General features: G+C 37.1%; 1 protein-coding gene across 7 annotated transcripts in view; it reads right to left on the reverse strand.

The window, feature by feature from the left end:
- PPP2R3A (protein phosphatase 2 regulatory subunit B''alpha) overlaps nt 1–26,873 on the reverse strand; it is a 227,870-nt gene that overhangs the window by 16,963 nt on the left and 184,034 nt on the right. For all 7 annotated transcript variants that reach the window (XM_089910056.1, XM_089910051.1, XM_089910054.1 and 4 more), the window contains 3 exons: nt 13,236–13,411; nt 11,828–11,946; nt 10,043–10,149 (listed from right to left, as the gene is read on the reverse strand). In XM_089910056.1, coding sequence (XP_089766182.1) covers nt 10,043–10,149; nt 11,828–11,946; nt 13,236–13,411 — 402 coding nt within the window. The remainder of the gene's footprint in view (nt 1–10,042; nt 10,150–11,827; nt 11,947–13,235; nt 13,412–26,873) is intronic.

The raw sequence follows: 26,873 nt of genomic DNA on the forward strand, positions 1-26,873 counted from the left end.
GGTATAAAGGTAATACTGGCTTTCTAAAATAAATTTAGAAGTGTTCCCTCCTACTATTATTTTCTGACAGTATTAATGAAAGATTGGTATTATTTTTTCCCTTAAATATTTGACAGAATTTGCCATTGGAACCATCTGGACCTGGACTTTTCTTTTGGGGAAAACTTAATAACTTTAGTATCTTGATATAGTCTATTCTGATTTTCCATTTCTACTTGAGCCAGTTTTGGTAATTTGAGTTTTTTGAGGATTTTGTCCCATGTCATCTAAGATGTCAAATTTATTGGGATAAAGTTGTTCATAATATTCCTTTATAATTAAGTTCTATAGTGTCCATAGTGATGCAACCTCTTTCATCCTGATTTTAATTTATTCCTTTCTCTCTCTCTCGTTTTTTCTAAAGCTTTATCTCTTTTAAAATCTTTCCAAAGAACCAACTTTTGGTTTCATCAGTTCTTTCATATTATTTTCCTATTTTCTATTTCATGGATTTCTACTCTGATCTTTGTTATTTCCTTCTTTCTACTTATTTTGGGTCTATTTGGCTCTTCCTTTTTCTAGCTTCTTAAGATGGAAGCTTATATTATTGATGTTCGACCTTTCTGGGCCATAAATATTCCTCTAAGCACTGCTTTAATTGCACCTCATACATTTTCATATGTTCTTTTATTTTCATTCGTTTCAAGATAGTATTAAATTTCCCTGCAGTGTCTTCTTTGACCCATGTGTCTTTAGAAGTGTGTTATTTAATTTCCAAACATTTTGGGGTTCCCAGATTTCCTTCTGTTATTGATTTGTAATTTTATTCTATAATGGTCAGAAAACATACTTGATTTGAATTTACTGAATCTTGTTTTATTCACCTAACAGATGGTCTTTCCTGAAGAAGTTCCATGTGCATTTGAGAAAAATGTGAATTTTGCTACTGTTTTGTGGAGTGTATATATTGATTAGATCAAATATGTTGACTTTGTTGTTCAAGTCTTCTGTATCCTTAGTGATTGTCTCTAGTTCTATCAGTTACTGTAAGAGGAGTGTTGAAATCTCCAGCTATAATTGTTGAATTGTCTGGCAATTTTTGTTTCATGTATTTTGGGGCTTCGTTGTTAGGTACAGATAACACTTAAAATTGTTATAGCTGGCTACTACGTTTTAACTGTTGGTGAAGTGGGAATTTTCATTGTTATTTCCTGGGTGAAATTTCTATCTTTTGATGTTGTAGAATTGGTTAATATTCATGTTCTTAACTATTGATTTTGAAGAATCCAATTTATGAAAGAGTATTCAACCCTATGTGTTTGCTTTTGACTGTGATATAGAATTTGTCACTTTTAAAATATACTCAAATCTATAAATAATTTCCCTATAAATTTCTCCCATCACTTTTTTGCTTTTAAACTCTTTATTTGCATGCAGATATTAGCTTAATATGTACTTTCTTCACTCCACCAGAGAGCCAACGTTTTACTGACTAGACTTTTCTTGACACACTATCTTTATCATATACTGTATTGCTTTGCATAAATCTTCTGTTTTGGCATGGATTCTAAAATGAGTTTAATTACTATGGCTTTATAGTACACGTCCCCTGTGCCCCACCATACCTTTGTTTCTTTTCAGAACTCACTGCAAGTCTTTTGTATTTATTGTTCAGTATGAGTTTTAGAATTAGTTGATCAAGTTCTACAACATATTTGGGGGGATTATATCAAATTAATAAATTAATTTTAACATGGGGAATGATCTTTATAACTTTTAGTGAAATTTTATATTTTCTTCACATATATTTTGGAGTCACTTTTTTTGTTGATATCACAAATAGGATTTTTTTCTATTATATTTTTAGCTGGTTGTTTCTGGGGCATGGGATTAATACCCTTTACCCATTAAGGAGGTGCTCTTAAGTTTGCTTAGTTTTATGATTTTTTTCCAAACCAGAAGATATATTTTATCACATGCCTTCAAAGAATCAGTTTATATTTTGTTTCCTTTTTTACTCCTTTCATCTGTTAATGACAGATTTTGTAAAGTTGAACCACTGTTGCAATCTTGGGATAAAACCCCCTTGCTTATGATGTATTCTTTTATATATGTTGGTAGATTTGACAAATTAATCTTCTGTAGTTCAGTTTTAATATCTGTAAACTAGGGATAACAGCACCTACAAAATAGAAGTTTTATGAATTAAAATATTTAGAATAGTGCTTGGCACAGAATATGGGTATGTATGGATAAGTTAATAGATTTATTTTTGTTTGAAATACAGTTGTTGAACTTCCTTTCATGTACTTTATTTGGGTCTATTTTGTCATCCTTTTTCATGCATCGCCTAATTCATTTATTTCTGTCTACAAGTTACAAATTTTCCCCTGTCCATATCCCACAGATTTTAATAAATATAATGCTTTCATTGCCTGATTCTAAAAGAAACTGTAATTGGTATTTTGATCTTCTCTTTAGCTTAACAATTATTTTAAGATATATTTAATTTTTCAAAATTTTATTTTTAACTCTCCAGATATGTGCATTTTTGTTGTTGTTGTTAATTTCAGGTTACATTTTAAGTAACAAATGTGCCCTATATGCTAGTAATTTTAAAAAATGTTGCAGTTTCCTTCATGCCTTAATAAATAGGTACTTTATTGTGATGGTTCCATGTGTATTTGTTGGGTACCAAGTATACTTTTGAGTACCTCTATGAAAGTTTACTAATTCTATATTCTTTATGAATTTTTTAGCCTGTTTGATTTGTTGGTTTTTATATGACTATGGGATTGTGAAATTTGCCTTGTATTTATATCAGATTTGTTTTATGTATTGCATAAAGTTCGTAACTTATTTTCATGGCCAGCTGCTGAAATACTGGTAAGTTTCTTTTAAAGGTTTCAATTCTCTTTGTCTCATTAACATTGCTATACCTGATTTCCTCTTGTTTACTATTTATTTGACTGTTACCTCTGTGTTAGGTATGAATCTAAAAGAATGGTGTACAGTTGGATTTTTAATCCATTCTGAGTTTTGTGATTCATACTTTATCTGGACTTACTTTGTCCATTTATTTTGTCTGTCTTTGTCTTCTTGTCTCCTTTCTTACTGTAGTGGACATCTGGTGTTCCTTTACCAGTATAGTATTTCCTTTTTTGGGGCCATATTTTCAAAATTCCCAAAGTTTCCTTGGAAATACACATGGTTTGGATGAACTTGACTCCTGTCCAAGCTAAGTTCTAGGCCTAACTCCTTCAGGAGCTGGTTCAGGGACTAGACCCAAACCAAGCCAATCAGAGCCAACACAAGTCCTGGGCAGTTTGTTGGACCTTGTGGGAAAGGGATTTTCTCTTTTATTTGAACTTGAAGGTATCATCTTGCCACCACATATAAAAAACTTGCTGAAGAGTGAAAGAATGAAAGGAAAGCATTATCTAAGAGATGAAAGAGATAAAGTCAAAGTCTCTAAAGTCAGTACTATCCCTAGACTTCTCAGTTCTATAATTCAATAATTATTGAATTCAATAAAAGTTCAATAATTTCCTTTTTGCTAATGCTTTTCCCCCCTTATGCCAATTTGAGTTAAAGTCACTTCTCACCAAAAGAATACTGATAAACACATTGTCTTTTAGTAGATTGAGTTTTCTTTATACAACTATTTTTCCAGTTAATAGTCTACTGTCTTTTTCTAAAAATGATTAGAAAGTTTTCTATTTAATATTTATTCTTTTAGTGGTTTTCCTTAAACTTTCTTTTTTTTAATTTTTGGCTGCGTTGGGTCTTAGTTGCTGTGCGCGGTCTTTCTCTAGTTGCGGTGAGTGGGGGCTACTCTTCGTTGCATTGCGTGGGCTTCTCGTTGCGGTGGCTTCTCTTGTTGCGGAGCACGGGCTCTAGAGTGCAGGCTCAGTAGTTGTGGTGCATGGGTTTAATTGCTCCATGGCATGTGGGTTCTTCCTGGAGCAGGGCTCGAACCCGTGTCCCCTGCATTGGCAGGCAGATTCTTAACCACTGCGCCGCCAGGGAAGCCCCGTCCTTAAACTTTTTAACAGACATATATAAATAAATTTTAATTTATTTGCTTTATGTATTTATTTTTGGCTGCGTTGGGTCTTTGTTGCTACACGCGGGCTTTTCTCCAGTTGCAGAGAGCAGAGGCTACTCGTTGCGGTGCACAGGCTTCTCATTGCAGTGGCTTCTCTTGTTGTGGAGCACAGGCTCTAGGCACGCGGGCTTCAGTAGCTGTGGCTCGCGGGCTCTAGAGCACAGGCTCAGTAGTTGTGGTGCATGGACTTAGTTGCTCTGTGGCATGTGGGATCTCCCTGGACCAGGGCTCGAACCTGCGTCCCCTGCCTTGGCAGGCGGATTCTTAACCACTGTGTCACCAGGGAAGCCCAACAGACATACTTTAACTCTAGTCATTGTTAAATATAAATTTATCAGTGTCTATATTCTTCACTCTAATAAAGATTCATAGCATATTACCCCGACCTTCTTTTACGCTCTCTGTTAACAGTATCTATAATCAATACTTCCCTAATTCTAAGGATAAATTTTACTAACTTTGTTGTTTCTTGTATCCCACTATTCCTCTAGGATATATTTACCTTCTTGCTGAAGAATACCCTTTAATATTTCTTTCAGAGATCATCTGTGGGTGGCAACCATTTTGCATCTTTGAATGTCTAAAAATGTTTTTATCTGGCCCTCACATTTAAATAGGAACAGAATTCAGGGTTCAAAGTTTTTTTCTTTTCAGTATTTCAGTGAAGTGCTCTCTTTCTTTTTTTTTAAATTGGGGTATAGTTGTTTTACAATGTTGTGTTAGTTTCTACTGTATAGTGAAGTGGAGTTCCCTGTGCAGTATAGCAGGTTCTTGTTAGTTATCTATTTTATACATATTAGTTAGTGTATCTATTTCTTTTTGTGTTTAATTTGTGGGTAATCTTTTCTTTTCCCTCTCTGGTAGCTTTTCAGTTCTTTTATCTTTTATGTTCTGAAATTTCACTCTACTACAGGGATTGGGAAACTACAATCGGTGGGCCAGATCTGTCTCACCACCTGTTTTGGTACAGCCCATGAGCTAAGAATGGTTTTACCTTTTTAAATTTGAAAACAAAATCAAAAGAAGAATACTTCGTGATGTGAACATGATCTGAAGTTAATATCTCAGTGTCTATTACAATTTTATTGGAACACAGCCACATTCACTTGCTTACACATTATGGCTACTTTCACACCACCGTGGCAGAGCTAAGTAATTGTGACAGAGACCTGCAAAGCCTAAAATATTTACTACCTGGCCAGAAAAAATTTGCTGATTCCTGTTTCTGTGTATATTTTTATTTGTTTAAACAGCTAAAATTATGGGAATTATTTGGCTATTATTTCTACTGGTTTCTACAAGGATTTCTTACTCCTGTATCACAATCAATATTCCAAATCAAAAACTTTTCAGATGTGTCCATTCTATTATTTAGCCCAATGATTGTGTTTTTTCATTAAGATTTTTTTTCTTTTCATTTCCAGATACTGGAAAGATACTTGGCTGGTCTTGCCTGAAGAGTGTAATATTCTCTCTTATCTCTCTAAAAATAGTCAGACCTCCCTGGCAGTCCAGTGATTAAAGACTGCGCTTCCACTGCAGGGGGCACGGGTTCGATCCCTGGTTGAGGAATTAAGATCCCACATGCTGTGCAGTGCAGGAAAAAAGAAAAGTAAATATACCCATTTTGATGTCTTGTTCTGATTGTTGTAGTGAGTCTCCTTCCAGGGTTGAAAGTTCTTCCATTTGCTGAGTATTTTATTGGTTGATATTTGTCCACTTTACTATGTAGTAGAGAACAGACTGTTGCCTCTGCACTGGCTGCTTAGGAGAGAGCAATGTGGGGTTGCTAGTGTTTTAAATGGGAAAAGGGGGGTGGATGGGCCATGCTGCCCCAAGATCCCATACTCACTGATTTTGTCTTTCCTTTATGGGTAGGATGGGATGTACAGGGTTCAACTTCCCGGGATGCTGCTGCTTCTGGTCTCTCTTTTGCTCTTGGTTTCAGTCAAATTAAGGTATGAATCATCTGTAAGTGCTGCTCCCTTTATCTATGGCAATTATCTTCCTCATCTTCCTGCATAGAACCTAAGCTCTGGCTCCCTCTTCAATCCGATTCCATCTGCTTTCCTTCTTTCAGTCCACTGAAAGTTTCTCCTATTACTTCAAGTGGTGCTCTGTATTTCTTATTTTTATATGGTATCAGAGACTGAAAACTACAGGATGCTTTCTTTGTTTACCTCCTTGAAATGAGAAGCTAGTCTGTATTACTGTTACTTTTTAGAAGTCCACTGAAGTTTTGTTTGTGGCCTAATATGTATTTTGTAAATGGTCTCTGGACAATAAACCACAAAGGTATCCATTTTCAGGGAATATTTTATTATGGCTGCAAATAACAGGTTTCAATTTCTCCTTTTTATTCCTTTTGGAGTTTCTGCTTCAAGAATCTGATGTTATCAGGACAGCTTTTTGGGGTGTTTAGTCTTTTTTAATTCAGCTTTTGTTGTCATTCTGTAGTTGAATACTTTTAATAAGTGAGTTTGTTCCATTTATATTCACTGACTTAAAAGTATTTGTTTTAGTTCTCTCATCTTTCTGCTGCGTGGTCTGTGTTTTTCTTTTTTGTGTGTACATGTTTTCTGATTGAATTAGAATATTTAGAGTCTGGCTTTGGTTTTTCAAGTGTTTAATTAATAGCCTTAAACCCTCAACTTGACTTATCAGCTTTAGAGGGTAGCTGTTGAGGCCCTGCTAATGAAACTTACACATATATTTCTTCCTCCTCTCCACATCCCACTTTTAGTTATATTATTTTTTCCAGAATATTATGTTCTGCCTCTATCCTTTTATATTTAAATGGATTGAACACTCACTATTATTTCTTTTCCACCATGGCCATTCCATTTCTGGGCTCTCTATTTTGGTTCATCTCTTGGTTTTATGATTATGTCCTTTTTAAAGAAGAGCTCATGGGTGCTTTATTCCTTTCAGTTCTTGTATGTTTGAAAATATCCATTTGTGTTTTCATGTTTGAATGCCATCTTGGGTTAGTATAAAATTTTAGGATATAGAATTTCTTTCTCTGAGAAAGTTATAAATATTATTTTATGATCTTCTAGTATTTATTTTTACTGTGTAGGCAAGGCTGATTTTCTTTTCCTCTTTTGTCTGGTGACTTGCATTTTTTAAAAATGGAAAAAGCCCCCAAAGTAAACTTTTATTTATCTTTGAATTCTGTTAAATTCACCACACATCTATGGGGCCAGTCATCATCAGTATTTCCTGGATATGGTGTGACTTCTGACCTTTCAGATTCAGGTCTTTTTTTATTTCAAAAAAGCTTTTCTGTTATCTTTGAATATTTTTTTCTATTTCATTTGCTCCACTGTCTAGTGTGTTTAAGTTAGATCCCTTTTGTTTTCCTTATATATACCTAATTTTCTGATAACTTTATTTTGTTCCTTTCTATTCAGTTTTACTTGATATTTCAAAGCCTTCTTTCACATCTCTGTTTTTTCTTTGCTAGTTAAGAATTATACATCCACAATATGATTTTTAATGGTTACATGGGATTGCACTGTGTATATGTAGGGTAATTTTATTAATCTTCTTATTAAATACTTAGATTGTCTCCAGTTTTCACTATTATAAACATCTACACATCTTCTTAACAGTAGTGATATTGCTTCATAAGATCAGTACACTTACCCCAATTCGTCTTAATGAAGCTCCCTGCCAAAAAACTAAATCATGCTTGTGAATCAACTTGCCTGTCTTTTCTGATGCACTCAGACTTAAGATAATCAATGAATGATGAATGATTTTAAGGGTTTCCTCTGGGTCTTTGACATAAAAATGAGGTCCCAGTTTTGTGGCTAAGCATATTAAGGAAATCTCTAGATTAAAGAAGGTGGTTTGGTGATGGCTTCTTCAGTACTCTCAAAAAAGATATTCAAGACTTAATGGTACAATCTCTATGGAGAACTATTTGACATTATCTACTGAGCTGGGTATTTTCTGTTTATCCCTCTAGATCTACTCTTCCCCTAGCTCTGTGCCCCAGGACCACACCATTGGGCTCTCTTGTCTTCTGGTTTCTGGTTGGAAGCTAAAGCGAAGTGCCTGCAGGATACTGAAGGATATGAGAATGAAACGGGATATTCTAGCAGCTATCCCTCAGCTGGGTTGTCACAGGTTGGCTAAATCCCATTACGAAGGTCACAAGTTCTGTCAGGTGACCCTCTCCATATAGCTTTTCTCTTTGGGTTCTGATGATGGTTTCACCTACTTGTCCTTTTAGGCCTAGGGGTGAAATGCTCCCACCATACCTAGTTCTGGGTGTCTGCATCATTCTTGTTGGTTTCTCTAAAATCCTCCTATGTCTTTGCAAGTTTGCTATCTGTTTGCTACACACTAGAAATTTATCCCGCATATGTATAAAATGACACATAAGATTATTCACTGCAACATTATATCTCTAATATTTCACTGTTTTCACTATAATGTTTGTGAACGGAGGAATGTAAAATAATGGTATAACTATATAGTGGAATATTATGCAGTTATAAAAAACTTAGCACATTCATTAAATATATTTATGGAATAATCTCCAATTTATTGATTTGTTTTTTCTCCAACCTTCAGTTATTCTTTTATTAATTTTTTCATACACCTCAGGGCCCCCCAAATATTTGTGATGCCTCATTTATACCTCAATGATCATAAAATACAAGTATCTGGTTCACCATGCTGCTCTCCCAATCTTTGTTATCATTTTTAGCTTTGATACAAAAAACTGTACACATTTAGTGAATACATCTTGATGATTTTGGATATATGCTTATATCTGTGACACCATCACCACAACCAAGGTACTAAACATATCCATTACCTCCAAACATTTCCTTGTGTTTTATTTTTCTTTTGTAGGAACACTTAACATGAGATCTATCTTCTTAACATATTTTAAAGTGCACAATACCATTTTTTAACTATAGATACTACGTTGTACAGCAGATCTCCAGAACTTATTCATCTTGTATAACAGAAACTTTATAAAAGTGTGGAAAAAGCAGGAAACTAAATAATGAGTATGGTACCATATGTGTAAGAGGAAGAAAGAAATAAAAGAATGTATATGTGTATTTGCTTTTATACATATACACATATGTATGTATATATGTGTGTTTGTGTATGAGAGAGAGAGAGTGTGAGAACATGTGGGAGGGAGTGGGGATGGAGTGTCTTTGGAAGGGTGCACAGAAAATGATAACAGTGGTTGCTTCTGGGGACAACTGGGTAGCAGGAAAATTACTATTTATTCTTTTATTTGAATATTAAATCAAATTAATATACTGCCTATTCAAAATGCATTACAATGCATTACATTAATAATAAAGGTTAATTGAGAGGCTTAGAGAAACAATGACTAAGGAAGAATCATAGGAACTGCTAAAGGAATCGCTAGAAGATGAAAAGAGTCAGCAAATTATAGTTACTGAAATGTTCTAAGCAGTAAAAGTCTTGGATAATTTAATTTCTTACCACAGTCCCTTTATGGAATTATACCCTATTATAAATCCTTGTAGAAGTTACTTCCTGTTCAGGGTTGAAAGCACCAAACCATGTCTGATAAAGATTTGTTTTAAACATGATGATCTTTACTACTTAAAAGAGCTTCAGTTCTAGCCTCCTCCTGTATTTATAAACAGGGTGTACTAACATCCCTAGCAGAGTAGTATGACTGCACAATGATCTCAGTTTTCAGTGAAAGGTACAACTCCATTAAAGGAAATGGCACATGAGAAGACTTTTCAGGAAATTAGTGAAGAAGGAAAGAGAAGACTGCTGGGGAAATAGTCATTTAACTGAAGTTGGTTAAAATCACTCATTTTTATGATATTCAAAAATGGTAGAAATAGGAAAGGATTACTAGCTTGATTTTTTAAGGTGGTCCTAATGTGGTTATTACCCCTGTTAAAAAAAGTTCTACAAGACCAAGGCAGACTCACTCACCCTTCCTGGAACTGTGCTTGGGCAGACTCCTCTGCTACAAGGGTCTCATATTCCTCAGCAGCAAACCTGTCCCAGTCAGAGGGCTCAGGACTGTCATTCTCAACATCCTGATTGGGAAGAGGACAGCCACAGGAAACAAAATCAAAGACAAAGAATTGGAGATAGGTCATTACAAATGTTTTACATCACTGAAAAAAACCTATCTGAAAAACATTTCATTTAAACATGTTAAAAGTGGTGCTAAAGTAACATTCCTAAAGTGATTTTCTACACCTTGAATTACAAAATTATAAGGCTGTTCAGCAGCTAGACTGTTTAGGTCTAGATTCTTCACCCTTGTTATCAGAGGCTCTTCTCTAGCCCCTTCTCCTCTGGCACTTTGCACAGCAGCTATCTGGAGTGACCTGTGGTTTGCTTATGCCCACCTGAAATGTACCATCCCTTCCTCTGACAAATTTTTATTGCTTCTTTCAAAGCCAGCTCAGATACCGTGTTATCTGTGTTATCTTTTAGAAACTGCCCTTCTCCCCCCAATCATTTCCTTCGCTATACTATGCTTGGTTGCCACCTTTTGCTCTTCTGTCTTTTTTCATCTCTGTATACCCATTCTTTATATACTGAGTCATCTCTATATAACCAGTGTCTTTTCAACACGGTGCTTGGAATTTACTGAGCACTTTCTGCACTTTTAGAATGTTGATAATTACCACCTCTCAGAAAAAAAAGGAAAATTTAAAGGTAAAAAATTTAAAGTAAAATTTAGAACATAAATAAAAGAAATGAAGGGGGAAAAAGGGCATATATTTTCTGTTCCTTCTACAATACAGGCAGCATCCTGGATTATATGTTCTAGGTTAAATGATGTTTTTCCATGATGAAATTGAGTTAGTATTGCCCTAGGGTGTAAGGTTAGTTATGCCTAGAAGAATGCAAGTACCTAAATATTGACTACACAATGTCTTAATTACTGTATTTAATCCACTGTAAGAACTTCACCCCACCCTTTTAACATCTCTGAAATTGGCATGCATATCAGACTTACAATTGGCAATAATTTTTCTTGCTTAAAGGTATATAAAATAATGGGGCATCTTAAACTCAATGATATAATACTGACTTCAGGCTAGTGATAATGCATCTTGATATGCCCCAAGTTCCAGTGCAGAGTATTTGGTTTTAGAAGCTGATCTTTGTATTCTTACAAGTACAGTTATGCAACATATGGAAGACAAAGAAAAGACTGAGAAAGTTTCCTGTACTTGTACTCCTATAGGACTCAACTGAAACAGTTCTTTTCCATCAATATAATTTTTACTCTTTAAACAGGGGATTAGAAGAAGTGGTGATATTCTGCTTTTTGTTTGTTTGGTGTTTTTCTGGACACAGGTTTTCTGAGAGTCCACAGGTTTTTGTGTATGGGGAAGGCAGCTCACCCCTCTTCAGCTGTAGAATGTCTTCAAACTGATAGTCATGTACGGTGATCATTACTACTTGAAAAAGTGTTACATTATCTGAAGGTTGTCTTATTTTGGAGAGCATCTAGTTTTTATTACCTTGTCATTCCGAAATTGAATGGTACAGTTAAATCAAGCCCAATATACTTTCTAATACTATGGGAAGAGATGTGCTCTAGGTCCTTTATTCTCTCATTTCAGTATGTGACGAAATGTTTTAAATGTTACCTCTTTAAATACCAGAATTCCTGCAGACAGAGACCATTTTTATCTGTAGCACACAACCCCTGATACTGCAGCCCTCAAATAGAAGTTAAAACTATACTGGTACCTTCTGGACCGCAAAGGGATCTCTCTGTTCATGGTCTAAGTATTTCTCCAGATTAAAGAAAGTGTCATAAAAGATGTGAGCCATTCTGCATCTCTTCAGATCTCGTAGAGTTATTTTGCCTGTGTAAGAACAAATCTGGTAAATTTCAAGAGCTGTTTTGGCAAGTGAAAAAAACTTTTACTGAAGTTTAAAAGTATGTGCATATGCTTATTTGATTATAAAAATTGATTTCTTTTTTTTGAGGTAAAGTTCACATAAAATTCACCATTTTAACCATTTTAAAGGGTACAACTTAGTGGCTTTTCGTACATTCACAATGTTGCAGAACCATCACCACTGTCACATTCCATAGCATTTTCTTCACCCCCAAAGGAAACTGTACCCATCAAGCAGTCCAACTCCATCTCCCCTCCCAAATCCTCAGCCCCTGGCAATCACTAATCTGCTTTCTGTTTCTATGGAAAAAGCCTATTTCTTTTTTTTTCTTTAAACAATTTTTTTAATTTATATTTTTTAATATTTTAATTCTATTGAAGTATAGTTGATTTACAATGTTGTGTTAGTTTCAGGTGTACAGCAAAGTGATTCAGTTATACATACACACGTATTCATTCTTTTTTAGATTCTTTTTTCATATAGGCTATCACAGAATATTGGGTAGAGTTCCCTGTGCTATACAGTAGGTCCCCATTGGTCATCTAGCTTAAGTATAGTAGCGTGCATGTGTTCATCTCAAGCTCCTGATTTATCCCTCCCCACCTTCCCCTCTGGTAACCATAAGTTTGTTTTTGATATCTATAAGTCTGCTTCTGTTTTATAAATAAGTTCATTTGTATCTTTTTTTTAAAAAAAATTAGATTCCACATATAAGTGATATCATATATTTGTCTTTCTCTGTCTGACTTACTTCACTTATGATAATCTCTAGGTTCATCCATGTTGCTGCAAATGGCATTATGTCATTCTTTTTATGGCTGAGTAATATTCCATTGTATACACGTACCACAACTTCTTTATTTATTCCTCTGTTGATGGGCATTTAGGATGCTTCCATGTCCTGGCTATTATAAATAGTGCTGCAATTAATACTGGGGTGCCTGTATCCTTTCAACTTACGGTTTTCTCTGGATATATGCCCAGGAGTGGGATTGCTGGATCATATGGTAGTTCTGTTTTAAGTTGAAAAAGCCTATTTCTTAAACAGAATTTGCCATCAATTGCTGGTTCTATGCTAACAATAAAGGAGAAACTTAAATACTTCTGTATTTGGAAAGCCTGTATGGAAGACTCTGGGAAGTTAAATAATTTAGGACCATCCAGGATTATATCCCACACTCTGTTACAGTCCAACGGAGTTTGCATTGTACACCTAGGTGTACAATGCAAATGGCTCTTTACTCAATCTTACCATCGTTGGCTGGCTTCACCAGGTCAAGCATCTGGCACAGCAAATCATGGAATGGCAAGGGCTCAATGCCCATGGCTTCCATCCGTTCACACTGCTCCTCATAGAAGTATTCCAGCTCGTACATGGAGAGCACACCATCCCCATCCACATCCATGCAGCGGAACCAGTATTCAATGCTAGGAGATAAGGATACTCATTAGCAATGGCCCGTTAAAGGTCCTTTATTCACTCAGATTTATTATTGTTCATGTTTCTTTTAAAAGTTACATATGTGTATACTTTAGACTTAGACATAATTTTACAAAATTTATTAGAAAAAATGGCAGACCTTTATTTTCTCTTCCCCAGATCCAACCATTTTCAACACCTGATTTTGGTTTTTATCTTTACATTTCAGTTAAGATGTCTATATTGCTCCTTTCTCATATTTCTGTTTTAAGGAGTGGATTAATTTTGCACTATGAAAGATGAGGTTTCAGCTGTTTTGCCACTCATTCCACCTTACCCACAGCCCTCCCCAGCCTCTTAATATATAGATAAATTACTCAACATTCAGAGTTTATAACTACATTTTCCTTTTCTCTTTTATTTGCTTAGTTTTTGGGGTACAGCACATGTTACTAATTCAACCCCAAAACCTCTACCAGTTTTCTACAATCCATAATCAGTCCCATTAGGTATTCTATCAATTGCATTTCCTTGAAGTCTTTTGGTTCCTTCTGACTTACTCTCATCTAGACTGGTTGATCTCTAGGCCTGGTTCACAGTTTCACCCTAGGAATTCCCTTCACCTTTCTCCTGTTTCTTATATATCACATTTTCCTCATTCTTGGTTTACTTCCTTGTTTGGTGTAACACATCCTTCAGTAGCTTCCTAAAAGCTACATTTTTAGATCTTGGATCATTGAAAATACCTTTTATTTACTCCCAATGTAGTTGGTATTTATAGGATTATAGGTTGGTAGTTCTTTTCCTTCAGAATTTTAAAGGCACTGATCCATTGTCTTCCATTTATCCATTGTTGTTGAGAAGTCTAAAGCCACTCACTGATCCTTTGACTGTAACCTGTTTGTTTTTTTTTCCTTTGAAGCCTATAGAGGTTTCTGGTGTTTTGAAATAATATGATGAGGTGCCTTGGTCTGTATCTAATTCACTTATTTTGCTGGGCTTAATTTGGAAACTAGTATTCTTTAGTTCTTGGACATTTTCTCAAATTATTTTGTTTCTTCCCTACCTCTGTTTCCCCTTATCCATTCTCTTTTTGTGGCATTCTTGTAATTCAAATCTGCATGGTCCAGTATGGTAGCCACTAGCTATATGTGGCTAATCCAATTTGAGATGTCTTTAAGTGCAAATACACAACAGATTTTGAAGACTTAGGAAGAAAAAAACAGTAAAACATCAATACTTTTATATTGAGTACATGTTGAAATAACATTTTAGATATATTGGGTTAAATAAGATACATAATTTAAATCTTATGTTTCTTTTTACTTTTTTACTGTAGCTAATTTCATTAAAAAATTTAAAAACATTTTAACTAAAATAACAAAATAATGTGATATACACAGTGAAACGATTACTACAGTAAAGCCACTTAACATATCATCTCCTCACAGTGTTACCATTTTTTTTGCGGGGGGGTAGGGATGAGAGGACCTGAACTCTACCCTCTCTAAGTAAATTTCCACTATTTAACACAATATTATATTAAATGTATAGTCATTATATTGTACATTAGATCTCTAGATTTACTCATTCTATATAACTGCAACTTTGTACCCTTTGACCAGCATCACCCCATTTCCCTCACACCCCCAGCCCCTGGTAACCACCATTCTACTCTCTGCTTCCATAAGTTTGACTTGTTTTTGATTCCCATATAAGTGAGATCATGCACTATTTTTGTCTTTCTGTGCCTGACTTATTCCAATTAACATTATGTCCTCCAGGTTCATCCATGTTGCAAATGATAGGATTTCCTTCTTTTTAAAGGCTGAGCAATATTCCACTGTGTGTGTATACATATACCACATTTTTTTAATCCATTTATTCTTTGAGGAACATTTAGGTTGATTCCATATTTTGGCTATTGTGATAACGCTGTAATGAACAAGGGAGTACAGATATCTCATCAAGAGACTGACTTCAGAGTTATGGTTCAAGATGGTCAAGTAGAAAGATCCTGAACTCACCTCCTCCCAAGACATGCCAAATCTATAGCTACATATGGACCAATTTCCTCTGAAAAAAACTAAAAACTAGCTGAGTGACTCCTACATATTGGGCAAATGAGAAAAAACTCACACCTAAGTGGGTAGGAGATGCTGAGACACAATCTTGCTGTAAACCCCAACCCAGCACAGTGACCCACAATCAGGTAGAAACTCAAAATCCAGAGCTTCTCCCTGAGGAGCAAAGAGTTTGAACCCCACATTGTGCACCCAAACTTTTAAGACATAGAACTGAGACAACTCCCCCCAAGTCTAGATTTTTTCCCCTCCTTTTTTAAAATTGAAGTATAGTTGACATGTAATATTATATTAGTTTCAGGTGTACAACATAGTGATTTGACATTTATACATATTATGAATTGATCACCACAACAAATCGAGTAACCATCTGTCACCAAAGTTATTACCATATTATTGACTATATTCCCTATGCAATACAGTGCATCCACATGCCTTATTTATTTTATATCTGGAAGTTTGTACCTCTCAATTTCCCTTCATCTATTTCACCCAACCACCCCCTTACCCTCTGGTGACCACCACTGTGTTCTCCATATTGGTGAGTATGTTTCTGTCTTATTTTGTTTGTTTGGTTTTTAAATTCCACATATAAATGAAATCATATGGTATTTGTCTTACTCTGTCAGACGTATTTCACTTAGCATAATACCCTTAAAGCCCATCCATGTTGTTTCAAATGGCAAGATTTCATTCCTTTTTTATGGCTGAGTAAAATTCCATTGTGTGTGTGTGTGTGTGTGTATCACAGCATCTTTAGCCACTTATCGATGGACACTTAGGTTACTTCCATATGTTGGTTATTGTGAATAATGCTTCACTGAACGTTGGAGTGCACATATTCTTTTCAAATTAGTGTTTTTGTTTTCTTTGGGTAAATACCTGGAAGTAAAATTGCTGGATCATATAGCAGTTCTATTTTTAATTTTTTGATGGACTTCTACACTGTCTTCTGTAGTGGCTGCACCAATTTACATTCTCACCAACAGTGCATAAGGGTTCCCTTTTCTCCATATCCTCACCAACACTTGTTATTTGTTGTCTCTTTGATAACAGCCATTCTGAAAGATGTGAGGATCTTGTTGTGGTTTAGATTTGCATTCCCCTGATGATTAGTGATATTGAAGATCATTTCATCTGTCTGTTGGCCATCTGTATGCCTTCCCTGGAAAAATGTTTATTCATGCCCTCTGCTCACTTTTTAATCAGACTGTATTTTGATATTGTGTGAGTTTTAAAATATATTTTAGATATTAACCCCTTATCAGATATATCATCTACAAGTATTTCTATTCAGTAAGTTCCCTTTATGTTTTGTTGATGGTTTCCTTTGCTGCACAAAACCTTTTTAGATTGATGTCTCATTTGTTTATTTTTGTTTGTTGCCCTTGCCTGAAGAGACAGATCCAAAAAAATATATATTGCTAAGACCAATGTAAAAGAGTATACAGCCTATGTTTTCTTCTAGGAGTTTCATGGTTTCGGGTCTCACATTTAAGTCTTCAATCCATTTTGAGTTTATATTTTGTATATAGCATAGAAAGTGATCCAGTTTCATTCTTTTGCATGTAGCTGTCAAGTTTCCCAACATCATTTATTGAAGAGACTGTCCTTTCCCAATTGTATGTTCTTGGCTCCACTGCTGTACATTAATTGACCATGTAAGAGTGGGCTTCTTCCTGGGCTCTTTATTCTCTTCCATTGATCTATGTGTCTATTTTTGTGCCAAGACCATACAGTTTTGATGACTGTAGCTTTGTAGCATAGTTTGAAATCAGGGTGTATGATACCTCCAGCTTTGTTCTTTCTTAAAATTGCTTTGGTTTTCACAGTCTTTTGTGGTTCCAATACACATTTTAGGATTATTTGTCCCAATTCCATGAAAAATGCCATTGATACTCTGATAGGGATTGCACTGAATCTGTAGATTGATTTGGATAGTATGGACATTTTAACAATATTAATTCTTATATCTTTCCATTCATTTATATTGTCTTCAGTTTCTTTCATCAGTGTTTGATAGTTTTCAGAGTATAGGTCTTTCACTTTCTTGGCAAAATTTGTTCCTGGCTATTTTGTTCTTTTGGTTGCAATTGTAAATATAATTGTTATGTTAATTTCTTTATGATAATTCATTATTCGTGTATAGAAATGCAATAGATTTCTGTATATTGATTTTGTATCCTGAAGTTTTACTGAATTCATTTATTAGTTCCAATAGTGTTTTGGTGGAGTCTTTAGGGTTTTCTATATATATTATCATATCATCTGCATAGTGACAGTCTTACTACTTCCTTTCCAATGTGGATACTTTTTATCTCTTTTTTTGTGTGATTGCTGTGGCTAGCACTTCCAATACTATGTTGAATAAAAGTGTCAATGGTGGAAATCTTTTTCATGTTCCTGATGTTAGAGGAAAAGCGTTCAGCTTTTCACCGTTGAGTACTTTCTTAGCTGCTCGTTTGTCATAGATGGCCTTTATTATGTTGATACATGTTCCCTCTATATCCATTTTGTTGAGAGTTTTTATCAAAAATGGATACTGAATTTTGTCAAATGCTTTTTCTGCATCTAGTCACATGATCATGTGATTTTTATCCTTCACTTTGTTAATGTAGTATATCATGTTGATTGATTTGTGCATACAGAACCATCCGTGCATCTGTGGAATACACTTGATAATGGTGTATGGTTCTTTTACTATATGATTGAAATCAATTTGCTAATATTTTGTTGAGGATTTTTGCATTTTATGTTCATCAGACATATTGGCCTGTAATTTTTTTTGTAGTGTCTTTATCTGGTTTTGATATCAGTATAATGAATTTAGAATTGTTCCTTCCTTTTCAATTTTTTGGAATAGTTTGAGAAGGATAGGTATTAACTCTTCCTTAAGTTTGTTTGAATTTACCGTTGTCTGGTCCTGGGCTTGTTTGTTGGGCTTTTTTTTTTTTTTTAATTACTAATTCAGTTTCATTATTGGTAATCTGTCTGTTCAGATTTTCTATTTCTTCCTGATTCACTCTTGGAAGGTTGCATGTTTCTGGGAATTTATCCATTTCTCCTAGGCTGTTCAATTTGCTGGCAAATAACTGTAGTAATCTTTTATGATCCTTTGTATTTCTGTTGTGTCAGTTGTAACTTCTCTTTCATTTAGTTTTTTTCACTGATCTTTTTTTCCCCAGTCTTTATTTCATTTATTTCCATTCTGATCTCTATTATTTCCTTCTACTAACTTTGGGTGTTGTTTGTTCTTTTTCTGGTTTCTTTAGGTATAAGCTTAAATTGTTTATTTGAGGTTTTCCTTGTTTACTAAGGTAGGCCTGTAGTGCTATAAACTTCCCTCTTAGAACTGCTTTGCTGTGCTCCAGTTTTTGGAACACTGTGTTTCCATTTTCATTTGTCTCAAGGTATTTTTAAATTTCCTCTTTGATTTCTATATTGAATCATTGGTTGTTTAGAAGCATGTTGTTTAGCTTCTATGTGTCTGTGTTTTTCCCAGTTTTCTTCTTGTAATTGATTTCTACTTTCAGAAAAGGTGCTTGATATGATTTCAATCTTTCTAAATTTATTGAGACTTGTTTTGTGGCCTAACATGTGATCTACCCAAAGTATATTACATGTGCACTTGAAAAGAATGTGTATTATGCTATTTTTGGATGGAATGTTCTGTTAAGTGCACCTGTGTCATTTAAAGGCAATATTTCCGTATTGATTTTTCTGTCTGAATGATCTATCCATTGATGTAAGTGGGGTATTAAAGCCTCCTATTATTATTGTATTACTATCAGTTTCTCTCTTTATGTATGTTAATATTTGGTTTATGTATTTAGATGCTCCTATGTTGAGTGCAGAGATATTTGGAAGTGTTATATCCTCTTGTTTGATTGACCCCAAGGATCGTTATGTAATGACCTTCTTTGTCTCTTGTTACAGTCTTTGCTTTCAAGTCTGTTTTGCCTGATATTAGTATTCTAATACTAATATCATTAATATTAGATTTCTATTTCCATCTAATATCATTAGTATTCATTTCCATTTGCATGAAATATCTTTCTATCCCTTCATTTCCATTAAAAAAATTTTTATTTATTTATTTATTATTTATGGCTGTGTTGGGTCTTCATTGCTGCACGTGGGCTTTCTCTAGTTGCATCGAGTCGGGGCTACTCTTCATTATGGTGCGTGGGCTTCTCATTGCAGTGGCTTCTCTTGTTGCGGAGCATGGGCTCTAGGTTTGCAGGCTTCAGTAGTTGTGGCACGTGGGCTCGGTAGTTCTGGCTCATGGGCTTAGCTGCTCCGCGGCATGTGGGATCTTCCCAGACCAGGGCTCGAACCTGTGTCCCCTACATTGGCAGGTGGATTCTTAACCATTGCGCCACCAGGGAAGTCCCTATCCCTTTACTTTCATTCTGTGTGTGTGTCTTTAGATCTGAAGTGAGTCTTCTGTGAACCATATAAATGGGTCTTGTTTTTTTAATCCATTCAGCCACACTTTGTCTTTTGATTGGAGCATTTAGTCCATTTACAGTTAATGTAATTATTTTTTAAAAATATTTATTTTATTATTATTATTAATTTTTGGCTGTGTTGGGTCTTCATTGCCACGTGTGGGCTTTCTCTAGTTGTGGCAAGCGGGGGCTACTCTTTGTTGTGGTGCACAGGCTTCTCATTGTGGAGGCTTCTCTTGTTGTGGAGCACCAGCTGTAGGTGCACGTGCTTCAGTAGTTGTAGCACGTGGGGTCAGTAGTTGTGGCTCGCGGGCTCTAGAGCGCAGTCTCAGTAGTTGTGGTGAACGGGCTTCATTGCTCCGCACCATGTGGGATCTTCCTGGACCAGGGCTCAAACCTGTGTTCCCTGTGGCAGCAGATTCTTAACCACTGCACCACCAGGGAAGCCCCTAATGTAATTATTGACAGGTATGTACTTATTGCCATTTCGTTGTTTTTGTAGTTCTTCTCTGTTCCTTTCTTCTTTTGTTTCTTGTTCTCTTTCTTTCTGATTTGATGACTTTCTTCCATGTTATGTGTGTATTCCTTTCTCTTTATTTTTTGTGTATCTGTTATACGTTTTTGGTTTGTGGTTACCATGAGGTTCATATACAACAGTCTGTGTATACAGCAGTCTGTTTAAACTGATGGTCATTTAAGTTTGAGTGCATTCTAAAAGCACTACATTTGCTGCCCCTGATATTTTATGTTTCTGACATATTTTGCATCTTTTTGTGTATTGCCTAACTAATTGTTTTATATATAGGTGCTTTTACTACTTTTGTCTTTCAACCTTCGTACTAGCTTTGTAGGTGACTGACCTTTACTATATGTTTGCCTTTACCAATGAGATTTTTTTCTTACATGATTTTCTTGTTTCTAGTTATGGCCTTCACTTTTCTGTTTAAAGAAGTCCCTTTAACATTTCTTAATAAGGCTTATTTAGCGGTGATGAACTCCTTTAGCTTTTACTTGTCTGGGAAACCCTTTATCTCTACTTCAATTCTGAACAATAGCCTTGCTAGGTAGAGTATTCTTGTTTGTAAGCTTTCTTTCTTTTAGTACTTTAAATATCATGTCAGTCCCTTCTGGCCTGTAAAGTTTCTGCTGACAAATCGGCTGATAGTCTTATGTGGGAGTCCCTTGTTGCTTTTCTCTTGTTGCCTTAAAGATTCTTTGTCTTTAACTTTTGAGATTTTAATTATAATGTATCTTGGTATGGGTGTCTTGGGTTCATCTTATATAGGACTCTCTATGCTTTCTGCACTTGGATGTCTGTTTTGTTAGCCAGGTTAGGAAAGTTTTCAGTCATTTTTCTTCAAATAGGTTTTGAAGAAAACTTTTGCTCTCTCTTCTCCTTCTGAGACCCTTGTAATGTGAATGTTAGTACACACGATGTTGTCTCACAGGTCCCTTAAACTATCCTTATTTTTTTTTTAATTTAATTTAATTTATTATTATTTTTTGGCCACACCATGTGGCATGGGGAACTTCCCTGACCAGGGATCAAACCCGGGCCCCCTGCAGTGGAAGTGTGGAGTCTTAACCACTGGACTACCAGGGAAGTCTCAAACTATCCTCATTTTACAAATTATTATTATTATTTTTTGCTGTTTTGATTGGGTGACTTCCACTACCCTGTCTCAGATTGCTGATATATTCTTCTGCATCCTCTAGTCTGCTGATTCCCTCTGGTGTATTTTTCATTTCTGTTATTTTATTCTTCAGTTCTGATTGGTTCTTTTCTGTGTTTTCTATCTTGTTACTGTTCTCACTGAGTTCATCTATTTTTCTCCAGAGTCCAGTGAACAACTTTAAGACTATTGATTTGAACCCTTTATCTGGTTATTTGCTTATCTCCATTTTGTTTAATTTTTTTCTTTTGGTTTTGTCTTGTTTTCTTATTTGTCTCCTCATTTTGCCTAACTGTCTGTGTTTGTTTCTACATAATATGTGTATCAGCTACATCTCCCAGTCTTGAAAGACTGGTCTTATGTAGGTGTCCTGTGGGGCCCAGTGGCAACATCACCCCTGATCACCAGAGCGAGGTGCTCCTGGTTATCCCCTGTATGCGCTGTGTATGTTCTCTTGTTGTGGTTGGGCTGCAAGTGCTGTGGGTGCACTGGTAGATGGAGCTGGTCCCTGGTCTGGCTAGCTGAGTGGCTTGGCCGCAACTGCTGTTGACACCCTGGTGGGCAGGGCTAGTCCCCAGCCTGGCCAACACGAGGCCTGGCTGCGACTGCTGTGGTCCCCTCTAGCAGGAGCCACTTTTGAGGGGCACTGGTGCTGGTTGGGGCCACCTGCCAGGTGGGGCAGGGTGGGAGTTGCTTTGGAGGGGATGGCTGAGGTTGGTGGGTTGGGTGGGGTGAGTTCTCAGAGGAATGCTGGGGATGGATGCCAGGTGTTAGGTAGGTTGATGGAGAATGATAGAAATGGTGCCTGCCAGAGCCAGGCCAGCTGCGTGGAAGGAGAGCAAAAACAAAAAGGGAGCCCACAAGCACTTCTATCCCTGGAGAAAGTTTCACCAGAAACCTGCCCCTCTGGCACATGCCCTAAAATTAGTCAATGAATCTCCCTCTTGTATGATTCAGATTCTTTCCAAGCTGCTATCTCTGTGCTGGGACTCAGAGTGAGTTTGTGCAAACCCTTCAAGAGTGGAGCCTTACTGGATAGCTACATGTAAAAGAATGGAATTAGAACACTCCCTAACACCACACGCACACACACACACACACACACACACACACACACAGCTACATGTAAAAGAATGGAATTAGAACACTCCCTAACACCACACACACACACACACACACACACACACACAGCTACATGTAAAAGAATGGAATTAGAACACTTCCTAACACCACACACACACACACACACAAAGAGTGGAGCCTTAGGCTCTCCTGGACATAAGCCCAGCTGATTTTCAAAGCCAGACATTGCAGGGGCTCATCTTCCCTGAGCAGGCCTGTGGGCTGTGAAGCCCGACATGGGGCTGGGGCCCCTTGCTCCTCAGGGGAAACCTCCTTGGTTACGATATCCCTCCTGCTTGTGGGATTGCCACACCAGGGGTATGGGTTCTGCTGGACTGCATCTCTGCCTCTCCTACCTGTCTTGGTGTGGCCTTTTATTTATATCTATGGTTGTAGAAAATCTGTCCTGCTAGTCTTCAGGCTGTTCTCAGAGACAGTTGTTTCATATGAAGTAGTTTTAGTGGCTCTGTGGGAGGAAATAAGCTTAGATTTTCTTTCTCTGCCATCTTGATCCAGACTTTGAAACACTTAGCTTTGAAAACCAATGAGGCTTGAGTCCTCTAGTGAAGTGAGAAAAGGCTCTTAAAGGGCTTGCATGCTTGGACTCACCTGCCCCAGGGCCAAGTACAGAAGCAGCCGCTATAGAGGTGCCCAGATTTTCTGTTAAGGAGGCTAATTTCCTTATCTTAACGCCTCGTCCTAAGGGGCAAGCGTCTAATTTAACACACATCTGGGGGCCTGCTGGGCTACTGTGAAAGGACAGACTAGCAGGCACCATGTTTACACTCTCCCTCTGCGCCTCACTCCAGCCAGAGGGCACCAGTTTCCCACTCTCCCTCTGCCTTACAGAGCACCAGTATTTCTCAGAGGGAAGCTTTTACATAAGGCTGGTGCTCCAGTTTTTGTTGCTGCCACCCACGGGATGCCACTTGATTGCCTGGCTCTGGAGGCCAGCAGGGCCTGTGTTTCTGGGTTTCATGGGACCATAGCAATTGGAGACAGTTCTTAGCAGGCCACCACATCAGGGCACAGCACACACAGCAGACTAAAACACACTCCTTGTCTTTCAGTGAGAGGCCTATTTGCTTATCCAGGAACTTGGGCCTAAGGGGCAGGCTGCTGGTTTGGCACACGTCTAGAGGCCTGTGGAGGAGCTCTCAGGGAATGAAGGCTGATGGATGCAGTCTTTGAGCTCCCCTCTGCCATATTCTAGCTGGTCAGTATCTCCCAGGAAGGAGCTTATAAACTTGTCTGACTCCTTAGTTATTGTGGCTGCCTCCAGGGACATCTCTAGATTGTCTGGCTCTGGTGGCCACCAGGGCTTATACTCACGGGTTCCACAGGACTGTAACCAATGGAGAAAGAATTCTTAAAGAGCTACCAATCCCAGGGCACAGCAAGAGGCAACACACCCAGGAGCCCAGTCTCTCTGTTAAAGAAGCCTATTAGCTTACCATCAAAGCTGCAGTCAGAGAGGTAGAATTCTTAATTAAACACAGATCTAAGGGTAATCCCTTCTAGAGACCTCAAAGTCCCTTCATACCCTCCCTCTGCTGCACTCCAGTGTGCCAGTATCTCCCGGAGGGGAGTTTTTATATATGTCTGGAGCCCTGGTTTTTGTGGCTGCCACCCAGGGGACACCTTCTGATCACCTGGCTCTGGTGGCCAGGGAGGCTTACATTCCCAGGTACCATGAGACTGTACGACTGGAGAGACAGTTCATAGTAAGCGACCATGCTCAGAGCACTACACAAACAACAGAGTGAAATATAACCCCACCTAGTCTTTCTGTGAAAGAGGCCTAGTTGTGTGTGCTGGGTCACTGGCCTTAGTCACAGGCCTCAGGTTTGGCTCACATCTAGGGCCCTATGGAGGTGCTTTCAGGGAACACAGGCTGATGGATGCCATCTCTGCACTCTTACTTTGCCTTGCATCAGCCTGCTGGTATCTCCCAGAAAGGAGTTTATATAGTCATCTGGCACCCCTTATGTTTTTCGACTGCTGCCCAGGAATACCTCCCAATTACTTAGTTCTGATGGCCAGTGGGGCTTATACTTGTGGTTCCACAGGACTGTATATATTTGCATAATTTAAGAGCTGCTGATGAGAGTCTGGCTTGTAATCAGCCTGAGTCTAGGTGGTGACTGAGATCCTTCCTTTTGCGACACTGACCAGTCTTTGCATACCCTCAACTACAGGGAACCATCAAACTTAAAATAGGATGCTTGGATAAGTACAGAGATTTGACAGACAACCACAAGCTAGGGCAGGGTTGAACCATAAGGTTCATCTCCTATGTGAGGCCACTACTTCAAGACTGGGAGAGGTGTTTGTTTTATCTAATGCATAGAAACCAACACAGAGAGTCAAGCAAAATGAAGAAAGAGAGGAATATGTTCCAAACTAAAGAAAAAGAAAAAAAAATCTCAGAAAAAAAATCCTTAATGAAATGGAGATAATTGGCTTGCCTGATAAAGAGTTCAAAATAAGGGTCATAAAAACGCTCACCAAACTCAGAAGAAAAAAAGAATGAATACAGTGAGAACTTCAACGAAGACAGAAAGTATAAGAAAGTACTTAATAGAAGTCACAGAACTGAAGAATACAATAACTGAACTGAAATACACTAGAGGGGTTCAACAGCAGACTAGATGAAGCAAAGAAAAGATCAGTGAACTCAAAGACAGGGTAGTGGAACTCACACAATCAGAGGAGCAAAAACAAAACAAAAATATTGAAAGAAAGTGAAGACTGCTTAAAAGACTTATGGGACAGCAAACAGACCAACATTCCCATTACAGGGGTCTGAAAAGGAGAAGAGAAAGGAGCAGAAAACTTAATTGAAGAAATAATGGCTGAAAATATCCCTAACATGGGGAAAGAAACAGACATCTGGATCCAGGGAGCCCAGAGAGTTCCAAAAGAGAGTAGCCCAAAGAGATCCACAGGAACACATATTATAGTTAAAGTGTCAAAAGTTAAAGACAAGGAGAGAATCTTAAAAGCAGCAAGAGGAAAACAACTAGCTACATACAAGGAAACCCCTATAAGTTGATTTTTCAGCAGAAAAATTGTAGACTGGAAGGGAGCAGGATGGTATATTCAAAGTACTAAAAGAAAAAACTTCTAGCCAGGAGTACTCTACCAGGCAACATTTTCATCAAGAATTATAGAAGAGATAAAGAGTTTTCCAGACAAGCAAAGCTTAGGGAGTTTATCACCACTAAACTTGCCTTACAAGAAATAAAAGAAAGGTACTTTTTTTTGAATTGAAGAAAAGAAAACAGTGCTGGACTTCCCTGGTGGCACAGTGGATAAGAATCTGCCTGTCAATGCAGGTAACATGGGTTCTATCCCTGGTCCGGGAAGATCCCACATGCCGTGGAGCAACTAAGCCATGCACCACAACTAATGAGCCTGCGCTCTAGAGCCCATGAGCCACAACTACTGAGCCTGCGTGCCACAACTACTGAAGCCCATGTGCCTAGAGCCCGTGCTGTGCAACAAGAGAAGCCACCACAAGGAGAAGCCTGTGCACCACAACGAAGAGTAGCCCCTGCTCACCACAACTAGAGAAAGCCCATGCACAGCAACGAAGACCCAACACAGCCAAAAATTAAAAAAATAATAAAAAAATGGTACTAATTAGTAACAAGAAAACATATGAAAGTATAAATCTCACTGGTAGTGGCCAATATATAGTAAAGATGGTGAATTAATCACTTATAAAGCTAGTATGAGAGCTAAAAGATGAAAGTGGTAAAACTAATAATTGGTTAAGATATATACAAGATAAAAGATGTAAAATGTGACATCAAAAGCAAAACATGGCAGGAGACAGCAAAAATGTAGAGCTTTAGAATGCATTCAAGCTTAAGTTCCTATCAAGTTAAAATTGACTCAGTATAATTTGTTATATGTAAGCCTCATGGTACTCACAAAGCAATAACCCATAAAAGATAGACCAAAGATAAACAGAAAGGAATCTAAGCATACCATGAAAGAAAGTCATCACACCATAAAGAGAACATGAGAAGAATAAACAGAGAACTACAGCAACAATCAGAAAACAGTTAAAAAATGGCGATAAGTACATACCTATCAACAATTTAAATGTAAATGGACTAAATTCTCCAATCA

Source organism: Delphinapterus leucas, chromosome 4 (assembly GCF_059928025.1).
Source record: "Delphinapterus leucas isolate spDelLeu-1000000601 "Yukka" chromosome 4, BTC_Dleu_Yukka2, whole genome shotgun sequence".
In the NCBI taxonomy this organism is placed as follows: domain Eukaryota; kingdom Metazoa; phylum Chordata; class Mammalia; order Artiodactyla; family Monodontidae; genus Delphinapterus; species Delphinapterus leucas.